The sequence below is a fragment of the Ictalurus furcatus genome, chromosome 12 (assembly GCF_023375685.1).
Source record: "Ictalurus furcatus strain D&B chromosome 12, Billie_1.0, whole genome shotgun sequence".
Lineage (NCBI taxonomy): Eukaryota > Metazoa > Chordata > Actinopteri > Siluriformes > Ictaluridae > Ictalurus > Ictalurus furcatus.
This window is the reverse complement of record NC_071266.1, coordinates 8,655,934-8,671,015: the sequence shown is the minus strand read 5'-3', so window position 1 is coordinate 8,671,015 and position 15,082 is coordinate 8,655,934. Positions and strand designations below refer to the sequence as shown.

The window sequence follows — 15,082 nt, the reverse complement described above, 5'->3', positions numbered from 1 at the left end:
GCTGGGAGTTTTATCAGGTTGGCGATGGAAAATGCCAGTTTGTCTGACTCCCAGTTTTTTTTCTTTCTCTCTCTCTCTTTCTCAAAAAGTCCAAACAGCCTTCTTCTGTCCTTCTCCCTTTCTCTCTCATCCTCCTCCCCCCACACATGTTCTTCTCCCTCCTGCGATGACACAGTCTTCTGTCCTTTTCGCAGGGGCACTGGTTTGGCAATTAAGGAAGAGAAAAAGCTTTCATTATTGTCTTGCTTATCTTTTCTGGAAGGAGAAACGCGAAAATCCCCCAACAAAGAGAAGCGTGTATAAGATGATTATGCTACAGTCCCAGAACCAAAATATCGAGAAGTGGGGGGAGAAAGTGTTTCGCTACACTTATAGAGTGTGCTAGAGGATTATGGGAGAACTCTGCTAGGTTACTGATTGAGGCAATTACCAAAACGACTTATAGCTTGACCTGAAGTTCCGCAGTGCATTTGAGAATTATGGCTGTATTTCCAGAGGTTGACATAGTTCTAGTTGAAATTAATAATTGGACAGGGTTTCATAAAACTATATACAGATTTTACACTAAAAATGTAAACATTGCAGAGGTGTTGGCGGACAAGACGGTTCACCGGTGTGAAGCAAAAGTAACTGGTTACCAGAAGCAAATTGTTCATACCCTATGTCCTTTCCCCTTCAGTGAATTTTATTTGTGTTTGGTTTGAGCTCAGCTTTAGCTTAAAAAGTGTAGTTTTCAGGTGTCTCCTGCATCGCTATAGTGAGAGGTCAAACATAGTAAATGCTACAGCTAAACCATAGATGTCATTGCTGGTCAATTCCGTTTGGCATTTAAGACTGAAATGTTATTATTCGAGAAGAGGTTCAAGTGGCATGCTGAGGGTCACATAATGAAATACAGTGCAAATCAGTCTTTCTTCTGAGCCCCCACTGTAAAGATCTGATGCAGGCAGGACTGTTGGGCCATCCAGCTCTCAGGAGACACGATGACCCCCAGAATTCTCCGGCTGCTAATCGGTGTGATGGCTCGCAGGCATAGATACCTCAGTGTGCATGTGTGTGTGTGTTTGTACTCCCGCTGAGCTCTGCTATAAGGGAGTCCATAATGACAATAATGTGTTTAACTTGTAAACTAGTCGGAGACGGATTACCGGTGTCCACGAGAAGTGCGCGGAGGCGACGATTCAACTGTTCACCTTTTTCTCTCTACATCTGTCCTCATAATGACCTGTCCTCTCTCTCTTTCTCTCTCACTGTCTCTCTCTCTCTCTCTCTCTCTCTCTTTCTCTCACGCTACCTCAGGCATCTTTTCTCAGAGTCTTCATTGCATTTCCCAATTAGAGTCGGACTCATTATTAGTTTATTAGCAGTGGCAGGGGCTCCGCGAAATGTGTTTGCTGATATTCAGTTGTTAATGACCAAATTCAAGCCCTATTGAACGTATTCACAGCTGTGAGAGGTGGGCTAATAATAGCTTCCCAAAAACAAAAGATGAAGGAAATGGCATTATAGGGGCATAACAATGGAGGCCCATTGGAGCTCTAATGGCATGCCCTTTCATTTAGAAATTGTTTCCTTTTTTCTCTGAGCTGCTGCAGGTTTTTCTTTTTCTTCTTCTTCTGTTTTCTGTAAAGCCTCTCACTCAGCAAAGGCATTTCTGCAGGTCAGGATCATGTGTGTTTGTGTAAATCGAGTGTTCTGAAAGGTACCGTTACCTGAGGGAAATACTCTCCTCACCACCCAGCAATCAACCCCCCTAGTTGCTTTATCATTTCTATGTTATGTGACTGCTTTTGTCTGCATTAGCATGGTCTTAACAAGGCAGGTAAATTGTTCATTAGGGTGTAGGTAAGGAGGTGGAGGGGGATGCTGGGAGTGAACGGGGTTGGGGCTAGGAAAAGTGAGAAGAACAAACAAGTCGAGGCATTTGTTCACAGTGTAATCTACACATCAATTATCCTGCTGCGCTAATTAGCACCTAGCCATACCCCAGGTACCCGGCGCTCACAGAAGCTCCAGCTTTCATGCCCCTGATCAAAAAAGAAGCAGATTGATGGAAACACGGGGAGAATAAACCCATGGGCTCCTTGGTGGAGAGAAGGTAAGAGAGGAAAGAAAAACCTTAGATCAAAATTTCCTTTTCTACATCCTGAAATCCAGTGTGGAATCCCACCACAGCCCAAGTGAAAAGAATCTACTCAATTATGTAAGGGGACATGCATGGATATCATGTATTGTGTACCCAAGAAGAAAATTGGTGTTGTTTTTGTGCCATTGCCAACATGTTTGCTAGTGCTTGGAAAATTTGTAGAAATGTGCATAAACTCGGCCATTCCATAAACTACTTCATTGTCTCTGCAAAAAAAAGTGTCCAAATGTGCCGTAAATTTGAGTAGAGTCGCGCTTTCAGAATGGCAAGATGGATATGAGCGGCCTTTGTCATGCTAACAGCCTCTGTTGTGCAATAAACGTATAGGGGGCCGTTTTGTTTAACTGGCCAGCCTGAAGATTAAGCTTTAGAAAGGTGCGTTTAGCATGTGAAAGACCAGCAGGAGGTTCCCCCTCAGTATGCCGTGTGTTGGGGGGGGGGGGTGCTGTCTCAGGTCGTCAGCACAGAGCTGGAAACCGCAACTCTTCTCTGTGAGAGAGACGTGGCTCTTCGCAGCAGAGGCTAATTAAATATGTGGTGTGTGTTTGTGAAGCAGGCGGTGAAAAGGTAGGTGATACAGAAGAGGGGGTGGTAACAGGAAAAAAAGCACAAATGATGCCGACAAAACTGCTCCGAATGTGTTTACATGCACCTGCTTCATGCATTAGTAATAAGATTCGGTAAGAACTTCTGTTTGCCTGGTGCACTGAGGTTTGCTCTGAGCACACACCTTCACAGGATTCCTTCTCTTCTTAGAAGAAGCTGCTATGTTGGCAATGCATCAGAAGATGTTTTTGTAGAAGATAAGATGCTGGTATGAATGGCTTGGCCTTTTGAAGGTTACCAGGGCCTGTGCCATGTTGGTTTGGTTCAGAAGAGATGAGAGGTGGATGACATAATGGATGTGGTGTTATATTGGAAGTTAGTAGGGTGTGTTTAGTGTGGTTGAGGTAAGGTTAGTAAGGTGTACAATAAACAACTGTTGGGTTCAGATGGGAGGGTTAGGGTTAGGGTTGTTGCAGGAAAGTAGGTTAAAAATGTATTGCTTAGATTCAGATAACAACTGGACTGACAGGAAGTAGGGTGAACGTGTGTTCATTTGGTTGAGGTAAAAAAAAAAGTGTTTGGTTGTTGTATTGGTGATACATGTTACAGGTTAGTGTGTTGTAAGGTAAGTGTAGGCTGGTCTGGTTGGTAGGTGTTATGACAAATGGGTTACCATGTTGTAGGAAAGAGGGTTATAAGGTAAACCTGTGTTGGTTGGTTCATGGGGCAATTGGGAGGTTAAGGTTTGGAGTATACTTATTGGGGTAGTGAAGCTTAACACTGCACAACTATGTCTATAGCATGGGCCCATTGGGGAGTGTAACAGTGTCAGGTGCGATTGGCTTGGAGTGGGAGAACTCTGGGGCTCCTGGATTCACCAGGGCCTCATTTGCTGATTGGAGAGTGGAGGTAGCAGGATGAAAAGGGGCTGTTTCCTGCTGCTTGTTTGATACCTGGTGGGGAAGCTATTCAGGTGACAAAGATCCAGCCTGGTAGGGGGGGAACAGATGTGCTTTACTCCCTCATTAGCATCTGAATGAGCTGCTCAGATTGGACTGGCCAGGGGGGCTGAGCCCCTCACCTGGATAGTCCCCCTCTGATCTTTACACCATCTGCGGACTTCTGCCCCCCATCCTCACATCAAGTTATCCCCCAACACACATACACACACACACACACACACACAGACACACACACACACACACTGATCTGACCCCCTTTAAACCCTCTCCCCGCCCCTCCTGACCCCCCGGCTTCAGCACTGGCAGAGTTTTATGACACTAATCGACTTTCGTCAGCCTGGAGCACAGATGCTATTCAGAAAATGTGCCTTCACACCGATTTTGTCCTCTCATTGTGCTCAAAACGTATCGAGAATATTCGGCTCCACAATGAGTCCCCAGACTATGACCTGGTTTTGCTCGAACTTGGAAGAGGTCCAAAATGGCATCTTTACCAGCCAACCCTTGTCTCATTTCTTAAATAAATTCTTGGCTGTCACACTTTTTAAACAAATTTATTTATTTTTTCATTCATATGCACAAAAATGCGTCTTCATTACTCCACAACATAAAGTTGATGAATTAAACTTTCCTTTCATTGGCTCTGCCAGAAGGTGTTTTAGGTGCGAGTGTTAGTGATCAGATCATAAATAACCACCCTGTGCATATTTAATGGTCTTTCCCAAGCCTGTGTTGTTTCTGTGTTTGTTTGCGTTGACACTTTCATTTGCCACTTCGCCACTTGGCTGTGGAGCTTGTAGAAAAAAAATAATAAACACGCGAGGACACACACATTTTGTTTTTACATACCTCTGTGTTTTGATTGGTCAGGAGTCAGTGACAGCCTGATAATGTTGATCTTCAGGTGCTCGCTCAGTGTTCCTTAGATAAATGTTGCAGCTTTTCAAAAGGTTGTTCTGAGCTGTTTGCGGAGGAATGCGGCGCAACCTTGACCAGCTCGACGTGTTATTTTCACCCTCCCTTATCTCAGAGTCTGCCTGATAGTTTAGGCGGCTTGTAAAAAAAAGGTTTTTAAAAGTTATGTGGGAAGCACAAAATGGGCTTTTGAATTCAACATTAAAGGAATATCATTTTCATACTCTAGCTGCAAAATTGCTGAAACCACCTTACAGCACGAGTGTACACGCTTCCTTTTGTCTGGGGTTTCATCCCATTAAATACACACCATAACGAAAATCACGATCAAACGGGCATGTTATGGAGAATAATTACAGCCGAGGTCCGGCTTGGCCATTATTAAACAAAAACGCACAGTAATCTGCCCTGGCAGTGCAATATGTTACTGTAGCATTTTAATTAATCTTACAGGAAGTGTAATAAATTTACACTATCAGATTGGAGCAATAGTGTATTTAGATTTATTAATGCTTTTAATCAGCTTTGGAAAAAAAAAATAATTTCCCCCTGATTTGCTTACATTTGAATTTGCATATATTTAGCGCACCTAATTTATTTTTATGGATTCCTTTTTATTAAAATGGGACATACGAGCCTTGAGCAAGAGGATAAACAAAATGTAAAAATGCTTATTTCTACTCTGAACATCCTCGCCAAAAAAGGACATTCATTTTAGTGACAGAACAGGCTGCTGCAAAACTCCATTTTATATTCAGGCCTTGCCAAGTATTAACAGGTCAGCCTATTACTCATTTCAGTAGCAAATGTATTATTGTATTTATGATGGGAATATTTGCATGCATATTTGCAATGAGAAGTGGTGTAGTTAAGAGGTGATTACGTGGTTGTGCATTGTGCGTTGTCTGAGGCGTAACTCTTTAAAGGCCACTGAAACAGCCATAATGCGAAAAAAGAAAAAAAAATTACATTTAATTTTAAAGACGATGGCACGAATAAGAAAAAATATTCACATAATCTTTCATGTTTTCACAGCTCTATGATTCAACCGTAAGTTTGAATATTTTTCTTCTCTTTTTGGTGTACTAGTTGGATGTGGAAGGGTTCATTTAAGGGAGCCATACATGGGATGTTCACACAAACTCATCTTTTCCTACAATCTAATACTCTATACTAACTCTAAAATGAATTTTTAAACTTTAAGTGTGACGACGTCCAAAAAATGGGGTGACAAAATGGAAACTGATATTCATGGTTTATTTTAGGTTTGTGCATTGTTGTGAGTGTGTGTATTAGAGAGAGAGAGAGAGGGAGATAGAAAGAGAGAGATGTGAGTAGATCAGCAGAGTCCTCTCTTATTAAATAGGCCGACTCGCTGATAAGACCTGACTGTACGTTATCAATCTGGCGCCCGCTGCAACACGCATCAAATCAACAACAGCTCACACTGACCCTGTCAGCGCATTCCACTACCTGGGAGTATGTGTGTGTGTGTGTATGTGTGAGGAGGATAGGAATAGAGAGATTGTCTCTGTGCCAGTTTGTAAAAGAGCATTGGTAGGGGAGGTGGGAGAGGCGTGTACCCATGGCACTCGGCCATGCTATCTCTGTTAGAGATGGGGGTGGTGGGGGGTGAACTGGGATTGGCAGCAATGGCAAACTTTTAGAAAACACACAACAGCTTTGTGCCTTATAGCAGGGGATCTTAAACTTTTTGCACCCAGGGACTTTTTTAACTGTTAAAAACATTCCACAGACAGCCCCCTCCCCCCTCCCGGTGCTGATTTATTTTACAAACATGGTCTAACTATTCAAATAGGAGTGTGTAGTAGTCATGGTGTGCAGTTATATTTGGGTTTGGATTAAATTTATTCGATTCAAATGACCTGTCAATTAGTCTAATCACTTTAAAAAAAAAATCAATAATAATAATCTTGTGCTTGGACCCCTAATAATAAATTTGGTAATGGTGGGTTGTGACAAAATAAAAACAAAATCACAGATCCCACTTTGAGAACCACAGCTATATAGAACAAGATAGTATCTTAGAAATATTATGTGAACACTTGACTATTACACAACCATTTTTATGTTAAATGACTGTTTGAAAAAGATTCATTTAATTCTGCTGTCATATCTATTTCCATTTTTTCCCTCTATACATGCTTTCACACTTTTACTCCTAGCACTCTTACATAATGTAATATCACTTTAATCACTTTGCATCATTTCCCATGTAATTACCAGTTAATAAGCCTTTATATTTGGAAATCTGAAGCATCATAAAAGCTCATTTTTCCTCCTCATGTTATTTATTTTGACCTCAGTTCTTTTGTCCTTTAATTTCATATGTTTAAAGCACTATGTTCATTAGCACTCAGTGCTCTCTGATCCAGAGTCAGTGACAGCGAATTGCAGCTCAGTCCCAATTGCAGCTGAGCACTTTTTTTTTTTTTTTTTGGAGTTGTAAATATTTGATGGGCGACCTGATTCAGGCGAGTCAAGCACCATTTCACACTCCCTTTCATGCACGCCGCTGCCAGATCTGCCTGCCTTGCTCACACACTCCACAATGAGAACAGATTTAGGTGGGAAGACATCAACAACCCAGATACAACGAACACCAGGGACCAGGTGTCTCTGCACTCGTCGCTCGATTCAGTCCCCGCATCTTTTCTATTTATACACATTTATGAAATAAACAAGGCCCAGAAAAAAAGAAAATATGAAGTATCCTGAGCGTTCGCCTTGAAAATGGCTGAAGCATAAAAGAGCTTTTCAGAGGCGGGAAAATAACAAGTGTGTGTCTTTGTGCGATGAAAGTAGCGGCTTTCCGACAGTTCAGACTGAGAGCTTTTTTTCCCTTTAAACTCTGCTAAAGGTTTTGTGTGTATTTAGTTAGTTACAGCAATTACGGCCAGTAAGTGACAGCCAAAAGCACGCAAGAGAGAGAAAGAGAGAGAGGAGAGAGAGCAGACTGCTACCCTGTGCAAGACTCCTCTGTCGAACATCTGCTCAGAGATTTGCATATTAATTAACCCATATTAACTCTAATTATTCTGGGAAATTATCAAATAAATTAAATTTTCTAATTTTAACCTTTCCTTTGCTTGACGGATGTCAGCACAGGAGGAAACCCGGAAAAACGTACGCTTACGCTCACCTGGGCAACCGTTTTATGCCTTCTTAATTTTTTTCTGCTCTTCTATTTTTTCCAGTGCTGGTCCTGGGGGCAGCCGAGGGAGCTTTTGTATGCTTCAGCCTCTCTCTCTCTCTTTTTCTCTCTGTCTCTCTCTTTTTTCTTTTTTTTTTGGCTCCCATGTCTGGGAGGTGGGGGACACTGGGCCAGGAGCATGTGTGTGTGAGTGAGTACAGATGGCGAACTCGGGCAGGACGACTAGAGAAGGAGAGTCAGGCCACCGAGCCGAGAAGCCAAGCAGCCAAGCAAAGCTCCGAGCTTTCGGTCTTTTTTTTCCAGCCTGTTGCTTCGGCCTCAGCAAATAAACGGGACTTTAATTCAATTAGGGTCCGGCTACCGTAGCTGGCTGCCTTGTGGTAAAAATGATTGAACATAACAACCCCCTTGCTGACACACACAAGAGCTCTGAAACACTCCAGAGTTGCATTGGTTTGCTTTACACTTCACTGGTTTCTTCAGCATCCATGGGGCAGCTTTGCTCTTTTGTTCAGTTTTGGCCAGTGTCCTTTTTCCCCATTTCACTTTCTCAAGACCGACCTTTTTTTTCTTATACAGTTGTAGGACATTATATACATACACACACACACACACACACACATACATACATATATATATATATATATATATATATATATATATATATATATATATATATATAATGAAGGGTTTGGCAATATATGCATAGACAGTCTTTGGTTGAAAAGTTAAAGGCTTAGTTTGATAGCAGACCAAATATTCATGAGCGTTCCCATTCAAAAAACTGTTGTGAAAGGAATTGATGACAGTTTACTCTCATTGCTTACCGAATAGCTAGCATTAACGTCCACCTTAATGCATTTACATCCCCGTTCCCATTGGCACACAGAATTACCCACACACACACACACACACACACATGCACACACATTGTGACCCCCCCTTGAGCCATTCAGGTGATCTGTGTGTATGAGACAAGCAGGAGAGGGCATAGTTATCCTCCAATAGGGTTACCGTCCTCACCTATTACCCCCACTGACACACAGCAGCTGCTCCAGCAGGCAGAACATCCAGGAATAGCTCCATCACTTCTCAACCACAGGGGAGCTCTGAACTCCTGCTCTCCCATAACCAGAGGCCGTTGTCTGGGCATCGGGGCAAGCCTTCCCCTGGATCTGGATCTACACTGGGTGTTTGAAAGAAACCATGCCCCCAGGTTGGATTGTAGTTAAGGAGAGTGTAGGGAGGGAGACACTAACTGCACAGAAGTTTACAAGAGCATTTTTCAGGACAAGAGGAGCAGTGGTAAAGGTATGCAAGACAAGACGTTATTGGACTGTCTGCTTTGATTAAATAGTCTGGAATTCTTCCAGGTTACATTCTAATGATATTCACATTGCCCCTTGTAACACTGCTATGTCTTGTCAGGTTTACTGAGGCTAACAGGTAAGAAATGGATAAGTGATGTTTTTATTATCCATTGCCTGTAGCTGCTTTAGGTCTGAATAGCTTTATTTGGCTTTGTCGTTTCCTCAGTTTTATGTTTTGTCACATTTATGGGTTTATGTATTATATTCGTAACCATTCATGACTTGATATACACACAAGTGAATGAACGTGCCCTGCAAGACTTAAAAGGCGAAAAAAGAGAGCAATGGCATTCTTTTGAGAGTCAAATACTCAGACAAAAGGCACAATTCCCTCCACTTTCAGCCTTAAATGATTTTATGATCACTTGTGTTCCCTGCTAATGGTGCTGAATTTCCACAAAACCCTCACATGACTGTTCAGACCAAATATTGTCTATTTTTTAAATTATTTTTTTATTCACTATTTTCATTTTTCAAGAACCTTACCTCAGAAAACTGCTAGCCTCTCGTTGAGGCGCTAGTCATCATAATCAATACCAAATGCACAATACATGTCATTAGCGTCTGCCCTGTGTACCGTCTAACTGACAGGCCAATATGAGCGCCGTGAATAGGTTACGATGGGGAGCGCTAAGCCTAGCATTAACTGAGACTGGGGCAATTAAGGGTGTCATTTTAATTATCTGTAGCATTCGAGTGAGAGATGTTCCTTTTATTTACTCGAGATCAAAAGCAGGAGAGAAAAGCCGCGAGACGTAACAGGTAGCATCAGACGGAGAATGGCAGGCATAATTGCCTTTGTTGCGGCTGACACTTGGATGAGGCAGAACCAAATAGAGCTTGTCATCTGAGGAGAACTTAGCCGAGAAGTAAACATTATCATTTCTTTGTCTCTCGCCACTAGCAACACAAAAGATTGATTAGCAGAGAGGTGAGGAACAGAAATAATGGCCGTGGTGACATTAGCAGGTTGGAATTATTGTGTTGAAGTGCACAATGCCAGCCGAGGAATGGCTGTCTGTCAGAAATGCCATTTAAACAATACACACACTCTTGAGTAAAATTTTTTTCCTCGTTCCTTGTCTGAATTAGCAAAGTTATGCCCTCCCCCGCCATTATTGTTCATTCTTTTCAAAACGTCCAACAGTAAGTACTAAGTTGCTGGCAGATTTTAACTTCTGCTCAATATGACACTCTTTATATTTTCTTTCTCTCTTTTTTCCTCTCTCTCTCTCTCTCTCTCTCTCTCTCTCTCTCTCTGTCTCTCTCTCACTGTCTGTGTCAGTTTTTATGACTCATCTACTAACAAACATTTAAGATTTAAGTGTGTTCTGGTGCTCAGACTAATAACTCACACCACTACACTAATACTCAAACATTGGACCCTTATTCGTTGTAATGCAGGAAGTACAATTTTTAAAGCACTGAAAATGAATAATAACCCATTTACAACCAATAAGTAAAGATTGTATACCAATAAAAAGCAATAATGATGTTGAGTGCTATTTGGAAACATGTAAAGAGCTCAATTTCCTGCATTTTCCCCAAGAATTTAAATTGACTCTAAATGACTTGTATATCAATATTTAGTATAAAACATGATATATCTTCTTTAATTGTGTAACATATTTGTTTTTGGTTTAAATGGTGCTCACTTTGGTTAACAGTTTCCTACATTACCTAGAATGCCTTTTGACTACCTGCAAATAGTGGTGCAAGTCGGATTTAGTCATTGCGTCATCTCTGTCAAAAGAGAGCGATGCAGCAGTACTTTAATCATTTGGTTTGTCCATCTCTCAGTCCTCCTCATTTGTACAATCTGCTCATATGGATAAGGTTCCAAAGATTCAACTTTAACGCTAATTCCGCAGTCATTTGCTGTAGATTGCTGTGTCTCTGCCGTAACAACATTTTCTATCTGCATTACATTCTTGCACCAACGTCTAATTAAATAAAAAAGATTTGGATAACATATTTCATGTGTTTCAGGGTGGAGTTTTCCTTTCTGTATGTGCATTCATGTCTGCTTTTATCCTTTCGACCTTGTGTTGAAGCATTCCTTCATTACTTTCAACAGATCATTCCGATTTTCTCGTATTTATTTCCTCTGACGTTATGCTCTCTGTTTTTTTCCTCGCTCTTCATCCCAGAATATTAAGCTCAGACCCCATTGCCCTGTCATCAATGAGTCATTCGGAGTCTTCCCAACCCACTGAAACCTGTCCTGCTCTGTCACTGTGTGTGTATGTGTGGAAAAATAAAAGAAAGCTTTTTAAACCTGTCCAGCCTTAGATAATTTCATTCAGCCATCTTCTGGCTCGCAGCTCTTTCACTTCAGCCTGTGGATCAGTATTTGAGAGGGAAGGGGGTGGTGTAGAAGGGGGGCTGCGCCCAGGGCTTACCAGGCCCCCCGTTCCTTTGTGTTGTGCCCTAACCTCACACAAACCCCACAAAGCAAAAAAAAAAAAAAAAAAACACTGCCTGTCCGCCGCCAGGCAGGGAAAGAGTTAAAATCCCTGTCAGAGTAGGTGGAGGGGTGGGCACGGGGCAAAAAGAAAGAGGGGAGGGGTAAAAGGAGCACATTATCAATCGCGCCTAAGGTATATCTGGACCACACATCAAGTTTTGAATGTCTCACTTTCCTTTCTCGTCGTCCATTCTTCCTTCAACCCCCCCTCTCTTCTTTTGTCTTCTTTCTTTTTTTTTTGTTCCATCTACCCCCTCTCTATCAGTGAGGGCATTACCCAGTCTGAACTTGCCTAAACCCTTGTGGTCACACCTCTTGAAAAGGTTTTGTTTCCTCCGTCAATTGGTATTCAGCCCAGGTCAGCGGATGCCTCTGGCCTCGGCTCCGTCGCTGTTTTCATTTTAATTTGCACCTGTTGTGCAGTTGTTCGGAAGGCAAGTGCGGGCCGGCGGATTAGCCAAAGATCATGTTATGAACAGATATGCGTGGTGTAATCTTTTCTGTCCACAGGGGAACGGTAAGAAAGCCTATGCTTTTCACCCCCCCCCCCCTTTTTTTTTTTTTGCTTTTCACATCCGTGAGAGTTTTATTCAGTGGGCTGGCTGATATGTGACGAAAAAGTCAAGTCTGAGAAAAAGTTAGCGACATAATTATTTTCCCTCTTTTCTTTTTCAGTGGTTGGCATCAGGCCTCATGCTTTTCTGCAAACTGATTTGCTTTATCGAGCAACTGCAGAGTGCAGGGCCAGCTCAGAAAACTCTCTGTTTCACTGTTTTTCCCTTTTGTTGGTTCCCATGATGTCATGGCTTCATGGTTGATTGTATTCCAAAGATGAGCCTCGCTTTCTATCTCTAATGTCTACTAGATATCTCCATTGTTTTTTTTGTGCTTGTATTTTAAATGCAGGTCATTGGATGAATGAGAAGTTAAAGTTTCCTGCTTTAGCCTGCAGACATTTTAAGATTCAGGCATTTGGACCTTTTTTTTTTTCCTTTACTGAAGAGAGGAAAGCCCTTAAGACCTGCTTTTGTCACTCACTTGTCAGTGACACTGCTGACATTATCATATATTTTGAGATATTTTCAGAGATTTTTCATTGTAAGGAAAGGCATGGAGGAAAGTGATAAAACGGAAGAAAACACCTCCACCTGAATGGCAAATATATTCAGATATAAACACACTCAGAAACCAGAATTACACAGAAATCATCAAAATAATTTACTGATGAAACGAAGGGATATTAATGATATATTTACATCTGATGGAATGTGAATGTGAAGCATGTGTGAAAGGTGTAGCTCTCTGGAATCTCAGGCTATTTTGGTGCGTCAGAGTAGCAGCTGGTTGCTCACACACACATAATGCAACACACACAAACACACACACATGTATACACTCGTGTCAGGTTATGTTATGTTATATTTACATGACTCATTTTTGACCTCATAGTCATTCGATTAAAAATGTACCCTCTGTGTTTCAGTGCTAAACTATGAGAACGTAGTGGAGACCGGATCCGAGACAGATGAAGAAGACAAGCTGTTGGTGTCCGAGGAGGACGGTTTACTGAACGGCTCCGCCAGTCCAGCCAGCCTGGCCAATCACGAGCCAGCAGCTCCGCTATCCCCGAGACTGGGCCATGCCCTCATGACGAAAATTGATGACGAGGAAGACGAAATGCGGGACAGTGGCGTGGAGCACGTATGGAATGAGAACGACATTCTGAGAAGCTCAGTCGACGGTACAGGTACAGTTCTTTCTTTTTCAGCTCCTACTTTGTGTCACAAGCCCCACCCCTTCCCTATTGAACACACCCCTTTCATTTTCCTAGTGACAGAGTGGCAGGAATTGAGATTATCACTGGTTAGAATATAAACATTGTCCATAAACACAAAAGGTTTAGAATGTAAGATTTTAAGGTGGCGTGGACAAAAATTGCACATCGTATGACGATAAAACACCTACTTACAGGACAGCAACATGTACGTAAGTGACAAAACATAAACATTTGTTTTATTGATTGTAAAGTGGCAAAGCTACCATGCATGCTAAAGGATGGAAGAAATATCCTTATTTCCTCAAGCTACTTTTTAGCTATTTTTAAATGGCTACAAACGTATTATCTCCAGACAAAACATTGCTCCAGACATAACATACAATAAATGCTTGTTTTTTGATTTACGATCTGCATCATGATTATTAATGATTTCTTAAATCACACGTCTATCGTAACAGGATCTTCATCGTATTATTTAGACACGAAGAACACACGATACTGCAGAGTTTGTTATAGAATTTTATTAAGATCTTGTAACGTATGAAAAGTAAAAATCTTTTAAAAACAAAAAAGTCTGTAAAAGTTATGTATTTTCATTTAGATGTAGTTAGTGCCTCCAAGTTTTGTGAACTTGTTTAAGTTATTCCATATCCAGGAGGCAAATTTGACATTAATTTCTTATTTTTTGCTGAAGAATTGAATGACATTTCTGACTGGGACCGATGCCTAAAAAAAAAGATTTGTACCAAGAACTTACTTCCTAATTAGAGCCAGAGCTAACCATTTCTCTTTAAATGTACGTTCAGATTCAGTGAGTGTGAGATATTTGGAGTTCCCTGACACCCTCATTTGTAATTATCGCCACATTAGGACGAGGGAGACCCGGCAAACTTTGTACATTTTTTCCTGCAAGCGTCATTGGCGAGCGAGCGGCAGTCATGGATGCTTGAGAGATAAATACTTTTAATTAGGGGGAGAGGGTAATCATTAAAGGAAGCCAGGCTGCTGCCGCAGAAAAAAAAAAAAAAGTCGTTAACAATCTTAAATGAAATTTTTATTTTTATGATAGCCATTTACATGTATAATAAGAGTCAATGATTCTTGGAAGCATGTGACAGAAACGGAGTGTGGCGAGAGCCGGTGGAAGACAGCCCCATTTAAATGAGCCAGGCTCGGCTATTCATTTTTGCTAATGAACTAGCTGTGTGCAGGCCAGGCAGAGAGGGAGCGTTCAGGAGTCTAAAAATTTAATACGCTCCAAATAATGTGGCCATTTACAGAGGAGGAGCTTGCCTTACTGGCGTTATTAACGTTATTAACTCCAAATTCCCTCCAGGAGACGATCCGTGATCATTATTTGCAATATTCCCGCGCAATTTTCCCTCCTTTTCGAGGAGGAGTTTGGAGAGGGGTTCCGCTTCGTGACTGTAATTTCATTTTTTTTCAAAGGTTGTAAATCATGAAAGATAAACAAGTGCCTGTTTCAGAGAGTATTGGTTAATTTGATAAAAGCTCTCGGAGCCGTAGTGTCTGAGATTCAGCTGTGTTGCAACTCGGAGATAGCGTATGTGTGTATGTGTGTGTGTTTGTGTGTGTGTGAGAGATAAAACCTGAGCGACATATCTGAAAGGCAGGGGAGAAGTTCATTAGCTTTGGGTGAAGGAAGCAATCCCTCCCTCTTGCTTAAATTCACCGCCACTTTCACTCTCTCCGGCTTTTTTTCA

The 15,082-nt window shown here is 41.6% G+C and overlaps 1 protein-coding gene across 2 annotated transcripts in view; it reads left to right on the top strand.

Moving 5' to 3' along the window:
- zeb2b (zinc finger E-box binding homeobox 2b) overlaps positions 1 to 15,082 on the top strand; it is an 87,970-nt gene that overhangs the window by 54,165 nt on the left and 18,723 nt on the right. For both annotated transcript variants that reach the window (XM_053637282.1, XM_053637281.1), the window contains exon 3: positions 13,065 to 13,328. In XM_053637282.1, the coding sequence (XP_053493257.1) occupies positions 13,065 to 13,328 (264 nt within the window). The remainder of the gene's footprint in view (positions 1 to 13,064; positions 13,329 to 15,082) is intronic.